The sequence below is a fragment of the Platichthys flesus genome, chromosome 8, assembly GCF_949316205.1.
Source record: "Platichthys flesus chromosome 8, fPlaFle2.1, whole genome shotgun sequence".
Classification (NCBI taxonomy): Eukaryota; Metazoa; Chordata; class Actinopteri; order Pleuronectiformes; family Pleuronectidae; genus Platichthys; species Platichthys flesus.
Window position 1 is genome coordinate 12,229,846 of NC_084952.1, and position 20,397 is coordinate 12,250,242.

Consider the following 20,397-nt stretch of genomic DNA (forward strand, 5'->3'; position numbering starts at 1 on the left):
GCGCAAGGGAACTTACACTAACAATGAGTTTGGAGTTCCTGTTGATCTTGAGTATTCGAAAGCTCACAGGAAACAGCACACTGAAAAATGCAAATTACAGTAATCCGAATTACAACTGTCTTCAGAGGGACAACTGTTTGACAGATTACAATTCAAAGTGGAAACCTTTTTCCAGAAGAAGCTTTTAAATATCACAGACCTGAAAGTGAAGGATTCCTCCTTTATGAACCCTAGGTTTAGACTTGAATGTAGATTTTGGAACAGCGGCCCATATAACTTAATCTGTAAGAGTCAAGAATACACAGTCCCCTACAAACCCAACACAGCAACTTGAAGCCTGGTACCAAGACTTTGTTCCAAGACAGCGACCACAGTACATACCAAGTGTTCGTTCCCCCAAGAAAAGAAAATCACTCAGCACCTGGCTGAATTATTATTCTGTCACCACATGGGGATTTCTCTCGGTCAGGAGGCTGAAACTAGAAGAAAGAAAAAAACTGGTTTCCCCAATCCCCAGCATTCCCCATAACGACACTGAATTGGCAAATGACTAATTCAAAGATATCTACTTATCCATTTAACAAAGCCACGATACCAGCATCCCTGATAATATTGTTTTCCCGTTTGCAATTCGGCAGGATTCAGGCGTTCTGGTTTGGCTTTCTTTCCAAGTTTAACGCTGTAATGGAAAAAAGATAAGACAATGTAAATCTCCCCACCCTCTCCAACATGAACCCCACACTGAAATTCCAATGAGACAAATGATCAGTGCAATTGTTTGTTTACCGCAAATGGCGTAGCACCTTTTACCACAGCTATTGGCCTTCCGCGATGCACAATTCATCAAAGAAATAAAGACCCTTGCTCAGTCGCAAGTTAAGCTGAACAAGAAATTTGAAAAGAGAGAAAAGTGTTGCCCGTCCCCCCTCAAGTAAAACCCTCGACTGAACACTACTGCAATGTTTGACAACGACTACATGAACATTATGTTGTGCATTACAAATAAAATGTTACGCAGAGCTGATGTCTATGCAACATGTTGAGTCACACATTTAAGCCATGGCATGTTAAAGAGAAATCAAGGAAACCAAAATAACTTAACTTACCACCCATGATACTGAAGTGATGCAGTGTTAGCGAGACAAGCTTGCGGCTCTTGATCTTAATGTGACTGGATTCTCAGTATTCCAACACAGGTTAAGTCAACCTAGATGACATGCAAAGACAATTAGGGCAGTTAAACCTGAGAAATCGATGAAAAAAGAATAAGGCACAAACACAAACAGTGTGCGAAGGCCAGCAAGGATAAAGAAAAAGCTCATCTACTGAGGAAGGCTGTTGCGCGATTTCAAGAACTTAATATGAGCAACCTACCACCTGCAGAGTTGCTCAAGGGCTAGCAGCTGAGGGCGAATCATTTCAATCCATTGATCAAAAGCAACCTGAATCTCATTGTTCAAACTGCATGTTGGTTGAGATGATTCCTGTGTTGTCTCAGGTAGACCGCATTCTTCCTTCGGACTGTTCTGCAAGATCAAACAATAGGTTGACTAGAAACACCCCCTATGCCCTTCAAGGTAATCATAGAACTTACCATTGACATCCTTGCCCATAAGCTTTACTGCAGACAATGTCAGAATCAATGAAGGTCCATCAGATCTTCTACTTATGGACAGAAATGTGAATAAATTGAGCGACCTTACCTGATGCTTGATGCGCAAGGGAACTTACACTAACAATGAGTTTGGAGTTCCTGGTGATCTTGAGTATTCGAAAGCTCACAGGAAACAGCACATTGAAAAATGCAAATTACAGTAATCCAAATTACAACTGTCTTCAGAGGGACAACTGTTTAACAGATTACAATTCAAAGTGGAAACCTTTTTCCAGAAGAAGCTTTTAAATATCACAGACCTGAACGTGAAGGATTCCTACTTTATGAACCCTAGGTTTAGACTTGAATGTAGATTTTGGAACAGCGGCCCATATAACTTAATCTGTAAGAGTCAAGAATACACAGTCCCCTCCCAACCCAACACAGCAACTTGTAATCTGTACAGAATTACAATGATTCTAGTAAAGAGACTTGTTACCGCACTCCCTGGGAAAACAGAACGTCTTGCTACATCTGGAGACTAGTTCTGAAGCTGTTATCCTGCGATAGTGTCCATCTTGTTGGGTGCACCTGGACGTTTCCTATTCAAGGCCTTTTGTGCAGGTAACATCGAGCTGTAAATTCTAGGGAGAGACTGATTTAAGATCAAGCCCCAATTATTTCTTTATATGATCGTTTGACAACTAGATTCCGGGATTACTGTTGTGCTCTTTTCTAATATATGCCACTGCCAGATTTAAAAAATCTGAACAATGTTAGCATCCATTATTATTGTTCTAATTTTATATTATTTGAAAAAAGGTACATTTAGCGACATTCATACAAATTTTCAATGCATACGAGTTAGCTGTCAGTAAAGCTAAATGACTGAGACTGTTACGGAGATACCTCTAACCAATATACGAACCTCTGCCTTGCTTTAACGTTTGAAGCTAGAATACTTGTGCGCCCTGTCCCGCCCTGTCCCACTCTCTCATAACTGGCTGGCTTGTTCAAGATCTGCTGCTACAGTAATGATTCCTCTGTGCTGACCCTCTGACCTGTGCCTCTGGCTCCCTCTGATGTACACATCGCCAACAGCTACTTCATTCAGAGGAAAATCCTATGGGTTCAAAATCAAAGGAAAATCCTTTCAATGAAAAATGAGTGTATTCTATACAGCATATGTAATTATGAGCCTTGTAAAGGATCAAATTTAATCTACATAAAATCCTTAATGTTGCAACATGCAAAGTTACCAAAAACAACTTCATTCTACTAATGAGGCAATTGAATAAAAATAACCTGAGGATAAACTTGAGGATTCTGAGCTTGAGATTAAGGGCCTCTGGCTCTAGCTCCATAGTTGTGAAACAAATAGGCTCAAAACACCAATTACTGATTGTGTCCAATTTGAGTAGAGGCAATAAATTTAATTAAGTGTTTGAACTAAATAAACTAAAATGTTGGAGGTTTCATGTAGACTTGACTTGCCGTTAAATTGGTTGGCTGAGGATATTGGCCAGTATGCGCCACTCTTTCGATGATCAGCTTTAGCGGCCCAGGCCTTTTGAAAAGAAGAACTCGAAACACATGTTTTAAATCCCCCCCCTCCCCCTTAACCCAATAACTATAATGGAAAATCATTTGAAAAAAAAATGACTGTATTCTATACAGCATAGGTAATGATTAGGTATGTACAGGATAGTTACACCCACATGTACATTCCATGCATTAACTCACTGCTGGGTTAAGAGGTAGATGTAGCTGATGTACCAATGAGGCTCTGTTGCTGAAGCATTGATGGGTTGTGGTATGCACACATTTGGCTGCACAAGAGACCATCCACTCTCACTCCAATGCTGAAACTTCTCTAAAAGTAATTGAAAGCTAAATGAATGAGAGTTTTACAGAGATACCTCTACCCATCATAGTAGACTTGTGCGCCCTGTCCCACCCTCTCATCACTGGCTGGCTTGTCTAGATCTGCTGCTACAGTAATGGTCCCTCTGTGCTGATCCTCTGACCTGTGCATCTGGCTCCCTCTGATGTACACATCGCTAAAGGAAAATCCTTTGAATGAAAAATTAGTGTATTCTATACAGCATAGGTAATTATGAGCCTTGTAAAGGATCAAACTTAATCTACATAAAATCCTTAATGTCGCAACATGCAAAGTTACCAAAAACTTGGTAACTTTGCATGTTGCTGCTTCATTCTAATAATGAAGCAGTTGAATCTAATAATGAAGCAGTTGAATAAAAATGCCCTTTAAAAAACTTGACAATTCTGAGATTGAGATTAAGGTACTCTGGCTCTAGCTCCATAGCTCTGAAACAAATAGGCTCAAAACCCCAATTACTGATTGTGTCCAATTTGATTAGAGGTAATAAATTTAATAAAATGTTTGGACTTAATAAACTAATGTTGCTACTGTACCAGTTAATTCCCCAACAAAAGGTCTATTGCCAAAAGGGTTCCATAGAACTAATAATCCAAACTCGTTGGGGACAAATGTCTGAAGGCCCCTAAATCCAACATAACAATGTTATTATTATGACCCCCAAGTTATCACTGATGCACAAATGTTTTTTTGGTGGCAGTTTGATTCTCAAAGCTGTCATGTTGCCAAAAGCCAGACTAATCACATCATTGAGTTATGGCTATACTGACAAAAAGAAAAGAATAAAAGAAGTGAACAGAAGGTATTTATTTACTCTTTTATTCACAGCTGTCATTGTGCAAAGTAAGACATCTGCCATCATGTGCAGTTAACTGATTTAAAAAAGCACTTTTACCTACGGTAAAATCTGTCATCTCTGTCAAATTCTAAAACATTTTGGAAAGTTTTGTCAACCATGGCAGCTTGGAGGACACCAGGAGCACTCTGACAGACTGTGTGCCAGGTTTTTGTCAGTTTAAAGATGTTCCTGACACGGAGCTGGAGGAGGATGGCTCTGTTGCTGCGTGAAATGTTGAACAGCAGAGTAGGTAGTTCAGGTGCAGGAAGACATCATAGATCAGCTGCTGACATTGATGAAGAGGTGCCCAAGATCTGGCTGTACCTCTCTTAGGTGATCAGCTTATTCAAGTATCTTGTAAAAAACATTCTAGAAATAAAAGTTTAACAATCCTGATCCTTTCTCTGCTTGGTCACATCATTAATCCAGCTATGAGTATAATAGAAGGAAACCTATGAAGAGTATAGAGGATCTAGAATTTTACATCACAACAGTATCTTCGCTACCAATATTTCCATAGACATGACAAAACCTGAATTATTGCCTTGCAGTATCAGTTTACATACATTTCCTTTAAGTTTAATATGAGGACACATTCATATTTGTATCAAATTTGATGAGGGGTTAGGGTTAGAAGAATGAAACTCCCCGCAGGTGTTTATCATACAAGAACCAGAGACTCCATCCCCCTCAAATTATCAGTGGTTTAGATAATGAATGGATGATGAAGTGTCTCCCATCCCGATGGTTGTCTAGCTCACCACAGTTGTCATCTTCTGACTCTGGTAAAACATTGAGTTGGATCAATAGCTACAATAATGTCAGCGTGAATTTAGCCCAGAGGTTGAATCAGACTTTTTTACTGTAGATAGCATCAACATATCAAGCCTCATAAATTAAATGTATTTGTCCTTCTGTATTGAATCTTTAGTTTGACCTTTTCTAAAACCAGATGGACTCTGGAGATCTCTTGTTATTATTGTAATAATCATTATCATCACTATTATTATTATTCACCTTGTTATTAGAGCAAGGTGATAAAAGGACAGATTTGAAAATGGTACAGATCTTCTCCAACTCTCCAACATAAAAAAGCATATTTCACAAAACAGTACATTTAATTATATTCAAACTTTCCTTTATTTTTCCCTTATATGTTCAGTTTAGTGGGAGTGTGAGAAGATTCCTTACTTGATTCCAATTTGTTGGAGCAAAGTTTCTTGACTGATCTGGACCAGACTCAACCGATTGGACGTCTGACAAACTTTGGCCTCGTCCACGAGAGAAGCTAAATCATCACACAGGTTTCAGAACCACATCACATCGCAATCAAACACACTCCCACCATCACCCAGAGGGCCCACGTTGACGCCTGTCAGTCTGGAAATGCCTCCAAGGTCATTCCAAAAAGCTGTGGGGCGCCACTGAACCCCGGCCAACTGTGAACGAAAGGAGAAACTGTGCGAGACAGCGGTGAATCTTTCCAGAAGTGGTCATCCTGCCAAAACCTCCCTGAGCCTTCGTTTCAACAGTCAGCCGGCATCTGGGGCTTGGCTTCGTTCAGCGTTCAAGAGACCACCACGAGAGGAGGCCGGAGACAATGAGTCGTGGAAGAGAACCAAGACAGAAACCACTGCACACATATTTGTCCTCATAAAATGCCTGCTGTTAATAGCACAAAGACAAATGGTGCAATCATACTGAGATTTCTATTCATACTCAAATATTGAATAGTGTGTGTGTGTGTGTGTGTGTGTGTGTGTGTTGGTGTGTTTGTCTGTAACAGCTACAAACTCGACCACCTTGTCCCTAGTGTAAATGCTGACACAACAGTAACACTCAACACTCACTTTTTTGGGTCGCCAGCAACTCCTGCACATCAACTGATTTCAACCATTCCAAAAACTCATCTAACTTACTCATGCAACAAATATTCATCTTTTTCTGCATTTGTCTGTCTCCCCTTTAGTCTTGTTAGGTTTTTAAATCTACCACACTGCTGCAAACACTTTATTTTTTCAACTTTCCCTTGTGGTGGCCCGAGCCAGGGTGACTGTTACACTCCCCGAAAAGTGAATGAATGAAATTCATTGTTGTGAGTTCCTTGTGCCAGGTGTCAGGCATGTTGGTTTATCCTAAATAAGAGATGAGCCTGACTGGTCCCATTCAAGTATTTATTGGACAATTATCACAGCCTAGGCTAAATGGGTTAGAAATAGGTAGTCAATAATGGCCCTGAACAGAAGGGGTTTGATATAATTATAACAGTAGATTTAATGTGATTGGTTTAAAATATTGGAGGAGAGTCACCGCAAATCACTTTGGGGTTTTCCCTTGTTGGTCCAAAGCTGTAGTCCCACACCTCTTGTCACGGAATCCAGGAAGTGGAAAGAAGCCGTCCTCCGTCACGCTCCTTCTCTATGCTGCCGGTTTCTAGACAACTCTCTCTCTCCTGATAGTTCGATGTTGTTTCATAAACTAGCCTTGAGTCGGAAATATTATGTTCCTGCTCCCTCGGCTGTACGTTCTGTTTGTACAGACATTCAAACAACTTAACCAAACAATGTCAACCTGACTATGCCCCAGATGGGACAGTTCCTTCAACTACGGGAATTATGCTTTAAAATCAGAAGTTAGAATTTAGAACAATTAAAAGATTCATTTTTAACACTATGCATCAAGGGTTATTTATAAATAATTTGTGTGAAGGCCTTATCTGGTTCAAACTGCTCATGCCCCCCCCCTCCTGTCTTTATTCATTAAGAGTTCAGTCAGACCCACATACCAGCTAGAATTTAAAATCCTACACAGGCCAAGCTAAAACTACTTACTCTTACTTTGCCAAGGCTTCACCCTTTGACATCCTTGAAAAGAACATGGGACACATTGATTGCAAGAAATCTGTTTCCTTTTTCCTTAGTTGGGGATTTGATTAGGTGTTGTTGGAGAAAGGCTCTATTATTCATCCCCATAGATTTGCTAAAGAACAACTGTTATATAAGTCAAACCTGATGCTGTGGATGGACACGTGCCTTTGAAAACACAGTTGACCTTGACGTGATTTGAACATGCAACCTTCTGATCTGGAGTCAGACATGCTACCGTTGCGCCACAGGGTCTACGACCTGTGACAATAATGCCACTTTAAATAGATGCAATAGAAGTGTAAAGGTCGTCATTAGAATAATGTATAAGAACGAACGAGTGTTTTTTGCAGAAAAGATTTTCAAAACACACTTCTGCAGAAATAGGAGCACATCTTTGGCAGGTGAAACTCATTTAGTAACTTCTCACCTTGAAATCCGCAATTGACAAGGTTGACCCCACATCTGTTTGACCTTGACGTGATTTGAACACTCAGCCTTCTGATCTGGAGTCAGACGCGCTACCGTTGCACCACAAGGTCTGAGTAATTATCTACAGATAGCAAAGATCACCATTAAAACAGGATTCAAATTTGATTCAAAGAGTTCTTCACGAGGCAGATATTTTCATATTTGATGGAGAGCATTCTCTAACATGTCACACAAAATTTTGACAGTGAACTGGTGGAAAATACAGCTGTTTCACAAGGTCTGTGTTTTTGGAAGTTGTAATGCTATTTTAGACAGATTCAGTACAAGTGCAAAGGATATCTATAAATCTGTATTTAAAAAGTGTTCTTTGCAGAAAAATTATTAAAAAATGATTGATTTTAAAATAAATTTCATGTAAGGAACACAGGACACATTGACTGCAATAAACCCGATTTGACCTTGACGAATTTGAACACACAGCCTTCTGATGTGGAGTCAGACGCGCTACCATTGTACCAAAAGGTCTCTAACAACCGAAAGTGATGTTAATTTAGAGCGAATCAATACAAATGCAAAGATCGTCAAGGAATGGTTGAAAACTGAACCTATGAGTTTTCAGACATTAAATGATTCAGTTATGTGGAGAGCGCTCTCTAACACATCACGCTAAGAATATGGGGATGATTGTGACATCCTGGAAAAGAACATGCCATCTCATGCCTAGACTACTGTATAACCCTCCTGGCAGGTCTACCTACTACTGTCATCCGACCTTTGCAGCTCATCCAGAAGGCAGAAGCTCGACTGGTTTTTAACCAACCTAAATTCATTCACACTACTCTGCTCCTCCTCCAGTGGTTGCCCGTATCTAGTGCAAAACATTAGTACTTGCGTACTTTGCTGTGAATGGATCAGGTCCAGTCAACATCCAGGACATGGTCAAACGTAACACCCAAACACGTTCACTCCGCTCTGCTTCGGCCAATCGGCTCGTGGTCCTTCACTGCAAGCTAAACACTCATCAAAATCACGACTGTTTGCTGTCCTGGCTCCTAAATGATGGAATGAGCTCCCCATCGACATCCGGGCATCAGAAAGTTTACACATCTTCCGCTGAAAACTAAAAACATACCTATTCTGACTTATACCTTGAATTCAAGCCTTCTGATCTGGAGTCAGACACGCTGCCATTGCACCACAAGGTGTAACGTTGGATATCGTCATGTTACTTTAAATGTATGCAATAAATGTGCAAAGGCCATAAATTAAGCAGTTTCCAAAACAGAGTGAACATATTACTTGCACAGATCATTTCCCCCAATCATGTACTGGTTGTGAGAACTCTTATTAACATGTCTGCAGATTTTGCAGCAGAGTTTTGGTGAGGAAAACATCATCTAGCGAGTTCTAAGTTAACAAACTTTAAAGAACACAGGGGACAGTATTTATAACCCATCCATTCGAAATCTGGAAGGCACCATGGCCTTTAGCCGAAAAGCAAACCATCCAAAGCAGGAATATGCAGTTTAGATCCAAAAAGCAAATCACTGCTTAGAGGCCGGAAATATTTAAATGTATGTGTTTTATTTGTTAATGTTTATACACTCTTTGTTTTCTGTTAACTTTATGCATTTACCTTTCAGAGGCTCCAACTTTGAGCTCATGTTCATTATTGTATTCCATTTTGCTTTCGAAATGTTTTTTTTGAAAGTGAAACAGTGTTACTGTTTGACGCAGACAGGACTCGGACTGTCAAGCTTCTGATCTGGAGTCAGACTCGTCACCACCAGGTACACAAATACATCAGTGCAGAGAGGTTCACGTCTAAGCCCACTGTGGGGCGGCGAGAGTTATTTTGTGTTCATGGGGATGAACACGGATACATGACACATTAAAGAAAAAAACAATTAACGGTCCTCACGGTGTCGGGCCTAGACAAGCTTTCAGAATAGCTCCATTGATTGTACAGGCCTTTGAGACACCACTGAAGGGATGAAACAACATTCTGTGAATATTGCATTACATTTAATGAATAGGCTCGTCTGACACTTTAACCCAAAATAAAATATTGTTTAATGTGTCGCAGTTTGATGACACGTACCTTATATCTAGCTTTACTTTTATCTTTAATCCTATGTAGAGTATGAGCTGTTAAAAGGGCTATACAAATAAAATAATTAACTTGGTTTTATGGCAAAGTATATGTATTTACAAATTAACTGTAGGCCGTATGACTATCACTGAAGGCCCAACCACATGAGGTCAAGGTTCCATAGTAACTTATTGCAAGACATATCGTGCCGAACTCACCCAAAGGGGTTCAAGTTAGCTCTGATCTTCTGACTGCACTTATGATTCACAGCTTTTGGGTTTGACTCTTTAATGTGATCATGTGCTGTATGGCTCTAGAACACCAGTGCACCAGGACTAAAATGTTTGTATCTGAGGCACTGAGTTCAACCCTAATTGGATTGTAGAATTAAACAGTGCAGTGAGATGTGCTACAAGTGTGTTTTTAAATTCAAAGCAATTGGATATGTAAGATATTCATCTTCCACTCTTGTAAAATTAAAAAGGCCAATATTATACACCTTTCTGGGATTTAATTTGGAGGTATTGGTACCCCTAGGATGATATATAATTTAAAAAAAAAATCTGCTCCATGTGTATTTCAATGTCCTCTCTGGACAGAGTAGGCCATGAAACCATGGCTTCAAGTAGAGCTGTCATTTCTGACTTGTTGCCCCCCCACCTCACCTGCAGTTGGAGCTTTTCCACACTATAGAATCCTAGCCCATAAGTTGACAGGAATAGTTCTAGTGGTTTTCTGATGACACCAGACTGGTCTTTTACGGCAATGTAAGCTTCACAATACATGTCAGTGTTTGCCACCATTTCATTCAAAATGTACTGTAAACAAATAAAAACACATGTTAACAGTCAACATGTTGACAGAAGGGGGTTGGGGATAAAGAGCATGTGGGAAAGCAGTTTAATAGTTGGGAAACTTGCGGATTTTCACATGTACATTAAGGGCAGAGGAGGCCGCATGTTAAACCAATCTTTTCCCCATGTTTGATTCGTCACCAGCATTTCATTATGCTGCCACCTGGAACAAGTCCTTTACAGGTCAATAAAAATGCATGAAACTTAAGATTTGAAAGGTCTTTTATTGAATTTTGAAACATCTTGTGGAGGGATCCACCTCTTAACGAATCTGAAAGACAAGGTCAACATTAGCACATGTACAAAAATAAAATGCACGATTTTGCCAGATTGTGTCAATTTACCTTGACGTTGTAAGATTGGCTCCCATAACCACCTGCATGGCGAATTGGTTGCCTTGCTGGTCTACCTGAATAAATGGGTCGCTTTGGAGCCTGTGGAACCTCAGGAGTTTTAGCCATGGGAGAGTTGATTGGCTGTGAGGAAGGGGATTCTCTCACATAGTGAACCTCTTTGTATTTGTTGGATCCTTGGTCTGAACTGCCGCTGAAGTAACTGACTGTGCCTGTTGGATATTGGCCAGTCAGGAACCTGTAGTCGTAGTAAGGATAAGCGATCCAGCGTCCATCTGGGAGAGGTGGGCTGGTGTAGCCTTCAAGAGATTCATCCAGAGGCGTGTGATCATACTCTGGTCCATAATAAGGTGGCGGCAGGGGGCCTTCTTCCACAGTCTCGTAGTCATAATCGCCAGTCTCAAGGGACCTTTCGAATTGGGACAGCTCCCCTGCCTGGTACACCGGTGGAGAGGTTTCCTCATCTTCGACGATAGGAGGTGCAATGAGCCATTTGCTCTCTGTGGAAAAATTAAATGTGCAAGGTCAAATGAGGTGCAGCAGAGTAAAAATCTTAAGTCACAAAAGTAACCAAGCCCTTCATTCAAAATCCTGCCAAGGGACTAAAATCAACCTGATATGGTGAAGTCATTGCGCCTCAACCCAGGATTAGCTTATGCACAAGGTGCGTGCAGAGATAAATTCAGATGCTCCAATGAGTCTGGACAAAATAATTTGTACTTGACGATTGCAACTTCAATCACTGAGCACCTGTCAGGGCACTTCTCTACAGGATTCTATTGAACAATTGTTAACAAAAAAACACAAGGTACTAGCACCAAGAGCTATAGTGTAGATACTAAAAATATTTTCTAAAGCATTCGATATTCTACCTTCTGAGCCAGATTGAAATCCAGCTCCTGACTGTGCTGGGCCTGCAGGATCCTCCTTCGCTCTCTGGCTCCTGGGCTGAAAAGGTCTGGTAGAAGAACCAGAGCCAGCAGATGTAGACAGCTCAGGATAAGCACCCTCAGGCATGACTCCAGCTGAATACTGGCTGGAAGGCATTCCCTGACTAGCGCCTGATCTTGGATACATAGAACTGGATGCACCGGGATTAAAGCCTGAACACAAGAGACATTATTCAAACGTGAATTTAACGGGAGCATGCAAATGTTTTAACCAGACTGAGATTACCTCTCTTGACAGGGCCACAGCACATGTCCACAATCAGCAGAGCCCAGAGGGAAGCCCTGAAATTATTTAATCAAACATGAGAACACAAGTTTCTTAAAAGACATATTGCCTGTGACACAAGAACGGCAGCTTACCCAAAGAAGAACCGTGCAGTCGTCATGTTGAAGGATCACACTGAACATGCAGACGGAGGTGCGGGTTTATAAATGCTGCCATCAATCCCAGTTTAACAATGGACAGCTGCTGGTGATTGACAGGTCAGACCTCAGCACATTGACTGAACGAGGATCAGGTGCAACAAGGTTGGTGGCCTCTCTTCATTACCTCAGTGTTTATGTTGAATGAAAAAATAAATCAAGTTTCGTATATGTCTGATTATTATAACTGTCAGTGTGTAGAAACTTTTGTTTCAGTTAAAATTAGGAACCGAGGAAAATAACCTTTTTTTAAATGTACTTACTTTAATATTTTTTGATTATTTTTCTTCTAATGCACTTTATTTTATTGATTTTACTCACTTAAATACATCTCTGCCTTCTCAGGATTTTATGAAAAATAATATAATTTTTTGTGCATGAAAAGTGCTACATAAATAAAGTAATATTGATTAATAGTTTCGTTGATATGCATTGTGACAAAAAACCTTTTCAATACTCAAAATGACTATTGTAAATAATGTATTCCGATTTCCAATCGGAAAATATTTATTTTTTTAATAAGAAATGTTCAATGTCTGGAGATTCAAAAGTAATCAGAATCAGAGTCAGAATAATTTTTATTGCCAGGTATGTTTGCACATACAGAAAATTGCCTTGGTATCGTTCGTTGGTGCACTGAACATAAAACAACAGTATAAAAACAACATAAACAACAATATGGAACAAAATATATACAGTACCAGAGTTATGGGCACGTGCGGTGCTAAGGTGCAGAGATTGGTGATAGTGCCAATAATATATCAAGTGTAAATTATGTGAGGGGGGGGGGGGGGCAGACACAGTGTGATGCAGGGGGCTTGTTTGTGAGCCCCACTGCCATAGGGAAAAAACTGTTCAGATGGCGTGAGGTTTTAGTCCTGATGGACCGGAACCTTTTTCCGGATGGAAGTCTCTGGAAAAGGTGGTGAGCGGGATGAGACACATTGAGTCAAGAAAATCATCTAATTTAATTTCTGTATGGGAAATTCACTGTAGTCAATGACTGAACCAATGACACATTCAGTTTCTTCTCTTGTCCATGGTGACGCTCTCCCTGGCATTTGCCTTTATTCTGCAACAAGTGTGATGCAGCTCATCGAGACGAAGAGGAATATATTCCACTTCTTAAACCTGAAAAGATCTTTGGTTGTTTTGTTTGTTTGTCTAGGAACATCCAATAGATGCTGAATGAATATGAATCATGTTGCTTCCATCAGCAGTGAAAATCATTAGTAAATGTCAACGTGCCGGCTCCAGCGGCAGCTATCCAGCCTTGAGCCATAACAGAACCAGCTCCATGCTTAAACGAGTAGTGTTGATAGTAAGCTGCATCTTTCATCATTGTTTCCAACTTCAGTGTCTCTGAACATATTTGAATTTGCTTTTCCCAATCTGCAATGTAACCTTTAACTAAAGCTTTAGTAAAAAGTGCATAATTCATTAGTTGACTAAAGTGGCATTAAACAGAAGTCATCAAGTACAGATACCTCAATACAGGTCTTCTCATGCAAAATTCATGAGCAAATTAAATTTATGATTTCAAACGCTGCTGTAGTATTTCATTGTCTGTCTTGTTTAAAAAAAAATGTTTTCAAGTTAATGCAGTTTTTATCAAATGGTCAAACGATGGCGCCATCATACAAAAACTTAGTGACGGTTCTCTAATCAAACACCGAAGTCAATGTCTTTGTTTCCAGGCTCTCTCCCTTAACTTCCTCTCTGTCACTGGTGAGACAGGTTATACAAAAAATGTTGACAGTGAACTGGTGACATCCTGGAAAATGACTGCACACATTGAAGGCAACAATATCTTGACGTGATATGAGCATGCAGCCTTCTGATCTGGAGTCAGATGCACTACAGTTGTGCCACAAGGTCTGTGTTTTTGGAAGTTTTAATGCTATTTTAGACAGATTACAAGTGCAAAGGCCTTCTATAAATCAGTATTTCAAAAGTGTTCTTTGCAGAAAATTATTTAAAAATGATTCATTTAAAAAAATATTTCAGGTAAGGAACACAGGACACATTGACTGCAAAAGACCAGATTTTACCTTGACGTGATTTGAACACGCAGCCTTCTGATCTGGAGTCAGACGCGCTACCATTGCGCCACAAGGTCAGTAAAAATCTACAGTAATGTTAATTTAGAGGGATTCAACATTGAACCAATGAATTCTTCAAAAGGCGGATATTTTCATATTTGATGGAAAGCGTTGTCTAACACGTCACCCTAAATTTCATCACTGAACTGGTGGCATCCTGGAAAATTTCACTTGACACATTGAATACAACAATACCTTGACATGATTTGAGCATGCAGGCTTCTGATCTGGAGTCAGATGTACTACAGTTGTGCCACAAGGTCTGTAAAATCAAATACTGACGTTAATTTAGATGCAATGGAAGTGCAAAGATTATCTGTTAAACTGAAATAAACATTGAACCAATGAGTTCTTCAGTTGGAAGATATTTCCGGATTTGGTGTTTTGATTAGGTGTTGTTGGAGAAGGCTGTATTATACATCCCCATACATTTGCTAAAGAACAAATGTTCCATAAGTCATACCTGATGCTGTGGATGAACACATGCATTTGATAGCACAGCTGACCTTGACGTGATTTGAACGCGCAGCCTTCTGATCTGGAGTCAGACGCGCTACCGTTGCGCCACAAGGTCCATTGTCTTGGACAGTAATGCCACTTTATACGGATGCAATAGAAGAATAAAGGTCATCATTAAAACAATATAAGAGTGAACCGATGTGTTCTTTGTAAATAACAATCTTTACTGAATTGGTGTTTTGATAAAGTTATTGTTGTTGGGACATGGTTTTTGTGCAAACCACAGGCCTCCTTTCAGTCAAACTTGTAACAAACATGCCGCATGTGCTGGAGTGCACTCAATCCCCCAAGATGCCACAGGTTCCATTGATCTTAGAAAGTCAAGGAACTCAGTCTCCCAGAGGATGTAACAGGATGCTGCATGTCCTGGGGTCTGGGCAATGTCACACAAAGGTGTCAAGAACCACCAGGGTCAACTCCTATTGGTCACTCTGGTCCAAGACCTGTGAGGTCACCGGGGCCAATGTAAGGAGAGGTCTCCCCAAGCTCTCTCTCTTTCTACAATCCTTCGAAGGCCAGCAGGCTGTCCAGCCTCTCTTCTCCTACATCGCCAAGGGGGGGGCCTGGCTGATCCAGCTTCCTTCTCTATCCAACCCACAACCGGAGGTCAGAGGTGCAGCTCACAGCTCACCCGTCTCGGACGTGCTGCCATTGTGCCAAAAGGTCTCTAACAACCTAAAGTGATGTTAATTTAGAGTGATTCAATACAAATGCAAAGATCGTCAAGGAAACAGGGTTGAAAGCTGAACCTATGACGTTTAGTGATTGAATTATGTGGAGAGCGCTCTCTAACACTATCACGCTAAGAATATGGGGATGACTGTGATATCCTGAAAAATAACATTGGACACAATGAATGCTTCTGACCTTGATGTGATTTAAACACACAGCCTTCTGATCTGGATGCAGATACGCTACTGTTGCGCCACAAGGTCTGTCAAATCATACAGTGATATTGATTTAGATGGATCAACATTGAACCAATGAGTTCTTCACAAGGCCAATATTTTCAGATTTGATAGAGAGCGTTCTCTAACACCTGGGTTCCCAAACTGGGGTACATGTACCCCCAGGGGTACGCAAAGTGTTTCAGGGGGGTACGCGGGGAGAACATTTTATTTGTGTTTTCAAAGTGAAAATGCCATTACATTTTCAAACTGAGCTATAAATAATCATGCAATATTAAATAGTCTGAATGTCCAAGTCGCATTGCCAAAAATACTCATGTATACCCATATTCAGCTAAATAATGACGCTTCCATGTCATCAACGTAATTCTGTTGCGTTCACTGCCAACACTGCAAGCTATACGTCTCCATGAGCGCCCGGGAAAGTCCACTGCTCTTCTTCATGTATGAGATCGGAATATCCGAGTTGCCTCGGCTCTTGGTGAGCCGAGGCAAGGTCTGTGTTTGGAAGTTGTAAAGCTACTTTAGATGGATGCAGTACGAGTGAAAGACAATCAGTAAACAAAAGTGAAAAAATGTGTTTCTTTGCAGAAAATACATTTTAAATGATTAATAATTAAAATCACATCATTATGATGTAGTGACTTCTAACTAGTGTTGCCAAAGTTACTCTGAAAAAGTAACTTATTTAGAGTGGCTAGTAAATGGGTTTTATTAGCTTCTGAGTCTTTGTTAGCAAACCTCGACACAATAACAGGGGAGTGTATTAATTAATTAACATGTTTGTTTAATCTGAGGAATTAAAGTGAAAGTGCAACAAGTCAATGCTCAGGAAAGAAATGATCAGGATGGTGAATTATTATAATATTTATTTCTGAACTTTAATCAGATCATACTAATTCAGTTTGACAGATGCATGTTTAGATAAGCGTTTTTTCTTCTGCCTGAACCTTTTCAGTCACTAATGGCCCAACTGTCAATGGCAGAAAAAGGCCAGTCAATCCGATTGAATTTAATCAAACTGCAACAAATTTCACACGCTCATAGATATCAGTTCCCTTAACTCATCAAGATCTATGAAGTATTTCCGGGAAATATTTCCCCAATGTTAAAGAACTTGAAAAAAAAAGAATTCCTAGATCTGAATCGGCCCCCAAATAAATTGGGTTCTTCTCTAACACACCATTTTTTTTGCACCCCATTGCACAGCATTCATAAAAGCAAGACACCGCAGGGAATTGAACCCTGTCCTGACAAAGTCAGGAGTGCCACCACCGGGGTCTTTTGCTTTTTTGTTTTTGCTGTAATAAGGGCAAAAGCAAAACCTGGAGGAACAAAACCAAGACTTTGTTCCCCCAGTAAAAGAAAACCACTCAGCACCTGGCTGCTATATTATTCTATCACCACATTGAGATTTATCTCAGTCAGGAGGCCCTGTGGCCAAAGAGAAATGCTAGTAAAGCATTATTGTTACTAATTATTTGAGGTTAATATAAAGCCAGATCCTAGATGTAATTTTTCAACTTCAACATTGCAGAAGTTCATTATGAAAAGTTAAGCCAGCACCTTATTACCTGCTCCAGGTTAGAGGACTTCACTTGTTCTTGAGCCAGTCTTGCACTCCTATTTCTGTGAAGAGAAGTGCAGGGATACAATGAGTTAGGTGTTCGTGGTGATCATGGGTATTGGAAAGCGCACAGGACACAGCACACTGAAAAATGCAAAGGGAAAAAGCATCTCCCCACAATACCCTTTTCCCAAATAAAAGCAGGTGTAGACTTGAATGAAGATTTTGGAACGGCGGCCCATATAACTTTATCTGCATGATTCAAGAATACACAGTCCCCTGCCAATCCAACACAGTAAATTTGAAGCCTGGTACTAATATTTTGTTCCAAGACAGCAACCACAGTACATACCAAGACTTCGTTCCCCCAAGAAAAGAAAATCACTCAGAACCTGGTTGATATATTATTCTGTCACCACATGGGGATTTCTCTCGGTCAGGAGGCTGAAACTTGAAAAAAGAGACTACTGATTTCCCCAATCCCCAGCATTCCCCACAACGACACTGAATTGGCGAATGACTAATTAAAAGATATCTTCTTTTCCATATTAGCAAAGCCACGATACCAGCATCCCAGATAATATTGTTTTCCCGTTTGCAATTCGACAGGATTCAGGCGTTCTGGTTTGGCTTTCTTTCAAAGTTTTACGCTGTAATGGAAAAAAGTTAAGACAATGTAAATCTCCCCACCCCCTCCCACATGAATCCCACACTGAAATTCCAATGAGACAAATGATCAGTGCAATTGTTTGTTTACCGCCAATGGCGTAGCACCTTTTACCACATCTATTGGCCTTCCGCGATGCACAATTCATCAAAGAAATAAAGACCCTACAGGCCGGCTGTACCAAGACATCCCATGACTCCCTGCAGAGGGTTAAGTCGCCTTGCTCAGTCGCAAGTTAAGCTGAACAAGAAATTTGAAAAGAGAGAAAAGTGTTGCCCGTCCCCCCTCAAGTAAAACCCTCTACTGAACACTACTGCAATGTTTGACAACGACTACATGAACATTATGTTGTGCATTACAAATAAAATGTTACGCAGAGCTGATGTCTATGCAACATGTTGAGTCACACATTTAAGCCATGGCGTGTTAAAGAGAAATCAAGGGAACCAAAATAACTTAACTTACCACCCATGAGACTGAAGTGATGCAGTGTTAGCGAGACAAGCTTGCGGCTCTTGATCTTAATGTGACTGGATTCTCAGTATTCCAACACAGGTTAAGCCAACCTAGATGACATGCAAAGACAATTAGGACAGTTAAACCTGAGAAACCGAAGAAAGAAGAAAAAGGCACAAACACAAACAGTGTGCGAAGGCCAGCAAGGATTCAGAAAAAAGCTCACCTACTGAGGAAGGCTGTTGCACGATTTCAAGAACTTAATATGAGCAACCTACCACCTGCAGAGTTGCTCAAGGGCTAGCAGCTGAGGGCGAATCATTTCAATCCATTGATCAGAAAGCAACCTGAATCTCATTGTTCAAACTGCATGTTGGTTGAGATGATTCCTGTGTTGTCTCAGGTAGACCGCATTCTTCCTTCGGACTGTTCTGCAAGATCAAACAAAAGGTTGACTAGAAACACCCCCTATGCCCTGTAAGGTAATTATAGAACTTACCATTGACATCCTTGCCCATAAGCTTTACTGCAGACAATGTCAGAATCAATGAAGGTCCATCAGATCTTCCACTAATGGACTTATCAGAAATGTGAATAAATTGAGCGACCTTACGTGATGCTTGATGCGCAAGGGAACTTACACTAACAATGAGTTTGGAGTTCCTGTTGATCTTGAGTATTCGAAAGCTCACAGGACACAGCACACTGAAAAATGCAAAGCAAAAAGCGTCTTCCCACAAAACCCTTCCCCAAATACAAGCAGTACAACACTACAAGACAATCACTGAAATTACAGTAATTCAAATTACAACTGTCTTCAGAGGGACAACTTTTTGACAGATTACATTCAAAGTGGAAACCTTTTTCCAGAAGAAGCTTTTAAATACCACAGACCTGAATGTGAAGGATTCCTCCTTTATGAACCGTAGGTGTAGACTTGAATGTAGATTTTGGAACTGTGGCCCATATAACTTAATCTGTAAGAGTCAGGAATACACAGTCCCCTCCCAATCCAACAAAGTAACTTGAAGCCTGGTACCAAGACTTTGTTCCAAGACAGCGACCACAGTACATACCAAGACTTCGTTCCCCCAAGAAAAGAAAATCACTCAGCACCTGGCTGACTTATTATTCGGTCACCACATGGGGATTTCTCTCGGTCAGGAGGCTGAAATTAGAAGAAAGAAAAAAACTGGTTTCCCCAATCCCCAGCATTCCCCACAACGACACTGAATTGGCAAATGACTAATTCAAAGATATCTACTTATCCATTTAACAAAGCCACGATACCAGCATCCCTGATAATAGTGTTTTCCCGTTTGCAATTCGCCAGGATTCAGGCGTTCTAGTTTGGCTTTCTTTCCAAGTTTAACGCTGTAATGGAAAAAATATGAGACAATGTAAATCTCCCCACCCCCTCCAACATGAACCCCACACTGAAATTCCAATGAGACAAATGATCAGTGCAATTGTTTGTTTACCGCAAATGGCGTAGCACCTTTTACCACAGCTATTGGCCTTCCGCGATGCACAATTCATCAAAGAAATAAAGACCCTTGCTCAGTCGCAAGTTAAGCTGAACAAGAAATCTGAAAAGAGAGAAAAGTGTTGCCCGTCCCCCCTCAAGAAAAACCCTCGACTGAACACTACTGCAATGTTTGACAACGACTACATGAACATTATGTTGTGCATTACAAATAAAATGTTACGCAGAGCTGATGTCTATGCAACATGTTGAGTCACACATTCAAGCCATGGCGTGTTAAAGAGAAATCAAGGGAACCAAAATAACTTAACTTACCACCCATGAGACTGAAGTGATGCAGTGTTAGTGTGACAAGCTTGCGGCTCTTGATCTTAATGTGACTGGATTCT

General features: G+C 40.5%; 1 protein-coding gene and 3 non-coding genes across 4 annotated transcripts; all 4 read right to left on the minus strand.

Annotated features, from left to right (window-relative positions):
* Window positions 1-7,669: 7,669 nt before the first annotated feature.
* Window positions 7,670-7,741, minus strand: trnaw-cca (transfer RNA tryptophan (anticodon CCA)). The gene has a single exon. It is a non-coding gene; the product is annotated as a tRNA-Trp (tRNA).
* A 3,040-nt stretch (window positions 7,742-10,781) lies between these two features.
* On the minus strand, window positions 10,782-12,339 carry LOC133958972 (uncharacterized). The gene is made up of 5 exons (XM_062394017.1): window positions 12,241-12,339; window positions 12,107-12,162; window positions 11,803-12,033; window positions 10,922-11,430; window positions 10,782-10,848 (listed from the first exon to the last, which is right to left on the minus strand). Exons 1-5 carry the CDS (start codon window positions 12,264-12,266, stop codon window positions 10,840-10,842), a joined length of 831 nt encoding a protein of 276 aa, XP_062250001.1. The 5' UTR covers window positions 12,267-12,339; the 3' UTR covers window positions 10,782-10,839.
* A 2,011-nt stretch (window positions 12,340-14,350) lies between these two features.
* Window positions 14,351-14,422, minus strand: trnaw-cca (transfer RNA tryptophan (anticodon CCA)). The gene has a single exon. It is a non-coding gene; the product is annotated as a tRNA-Trp (tRNA).
* A 485-nt stretch (window positions 14,423-14,907) lies between these two features.
* Window positions 14,908-14,979, minus strand: trnaw-cca (transfer RNA tryptophan (anticodon CCA)). The gene has a single exon. It is a non-coding gene; the product is annotated as a tRNA-Trp (tRNA).
* Between the last annotated feature and the right edge of the window lie 5,418 nt (window positions 14,980-20,397).

Bases quoted from the DNA above. Each gene is read 5' to 3' on its own strand.
- LOC133958972 (XM_062394017.1), bottom strand. From the start codon at position 12,266: ATGACGACTGCACGGTTCTTCTTTGG. The intron at 12,163-12,240 runs GTAAGCTGCCGT...AAATAATTTCAG, and splicing joins ACTGCACGGTTCTTCTTTGG to GGCTTCCCTCTGGGCTCTGC. The intron at 12,034-12,106 runs GTAATCTCAGTC...TCTTGTGTTCAG, and splicing joins CTGTGGCCCTGTCAAGAGAG to GCTTTAATCCCGGTGCATCC.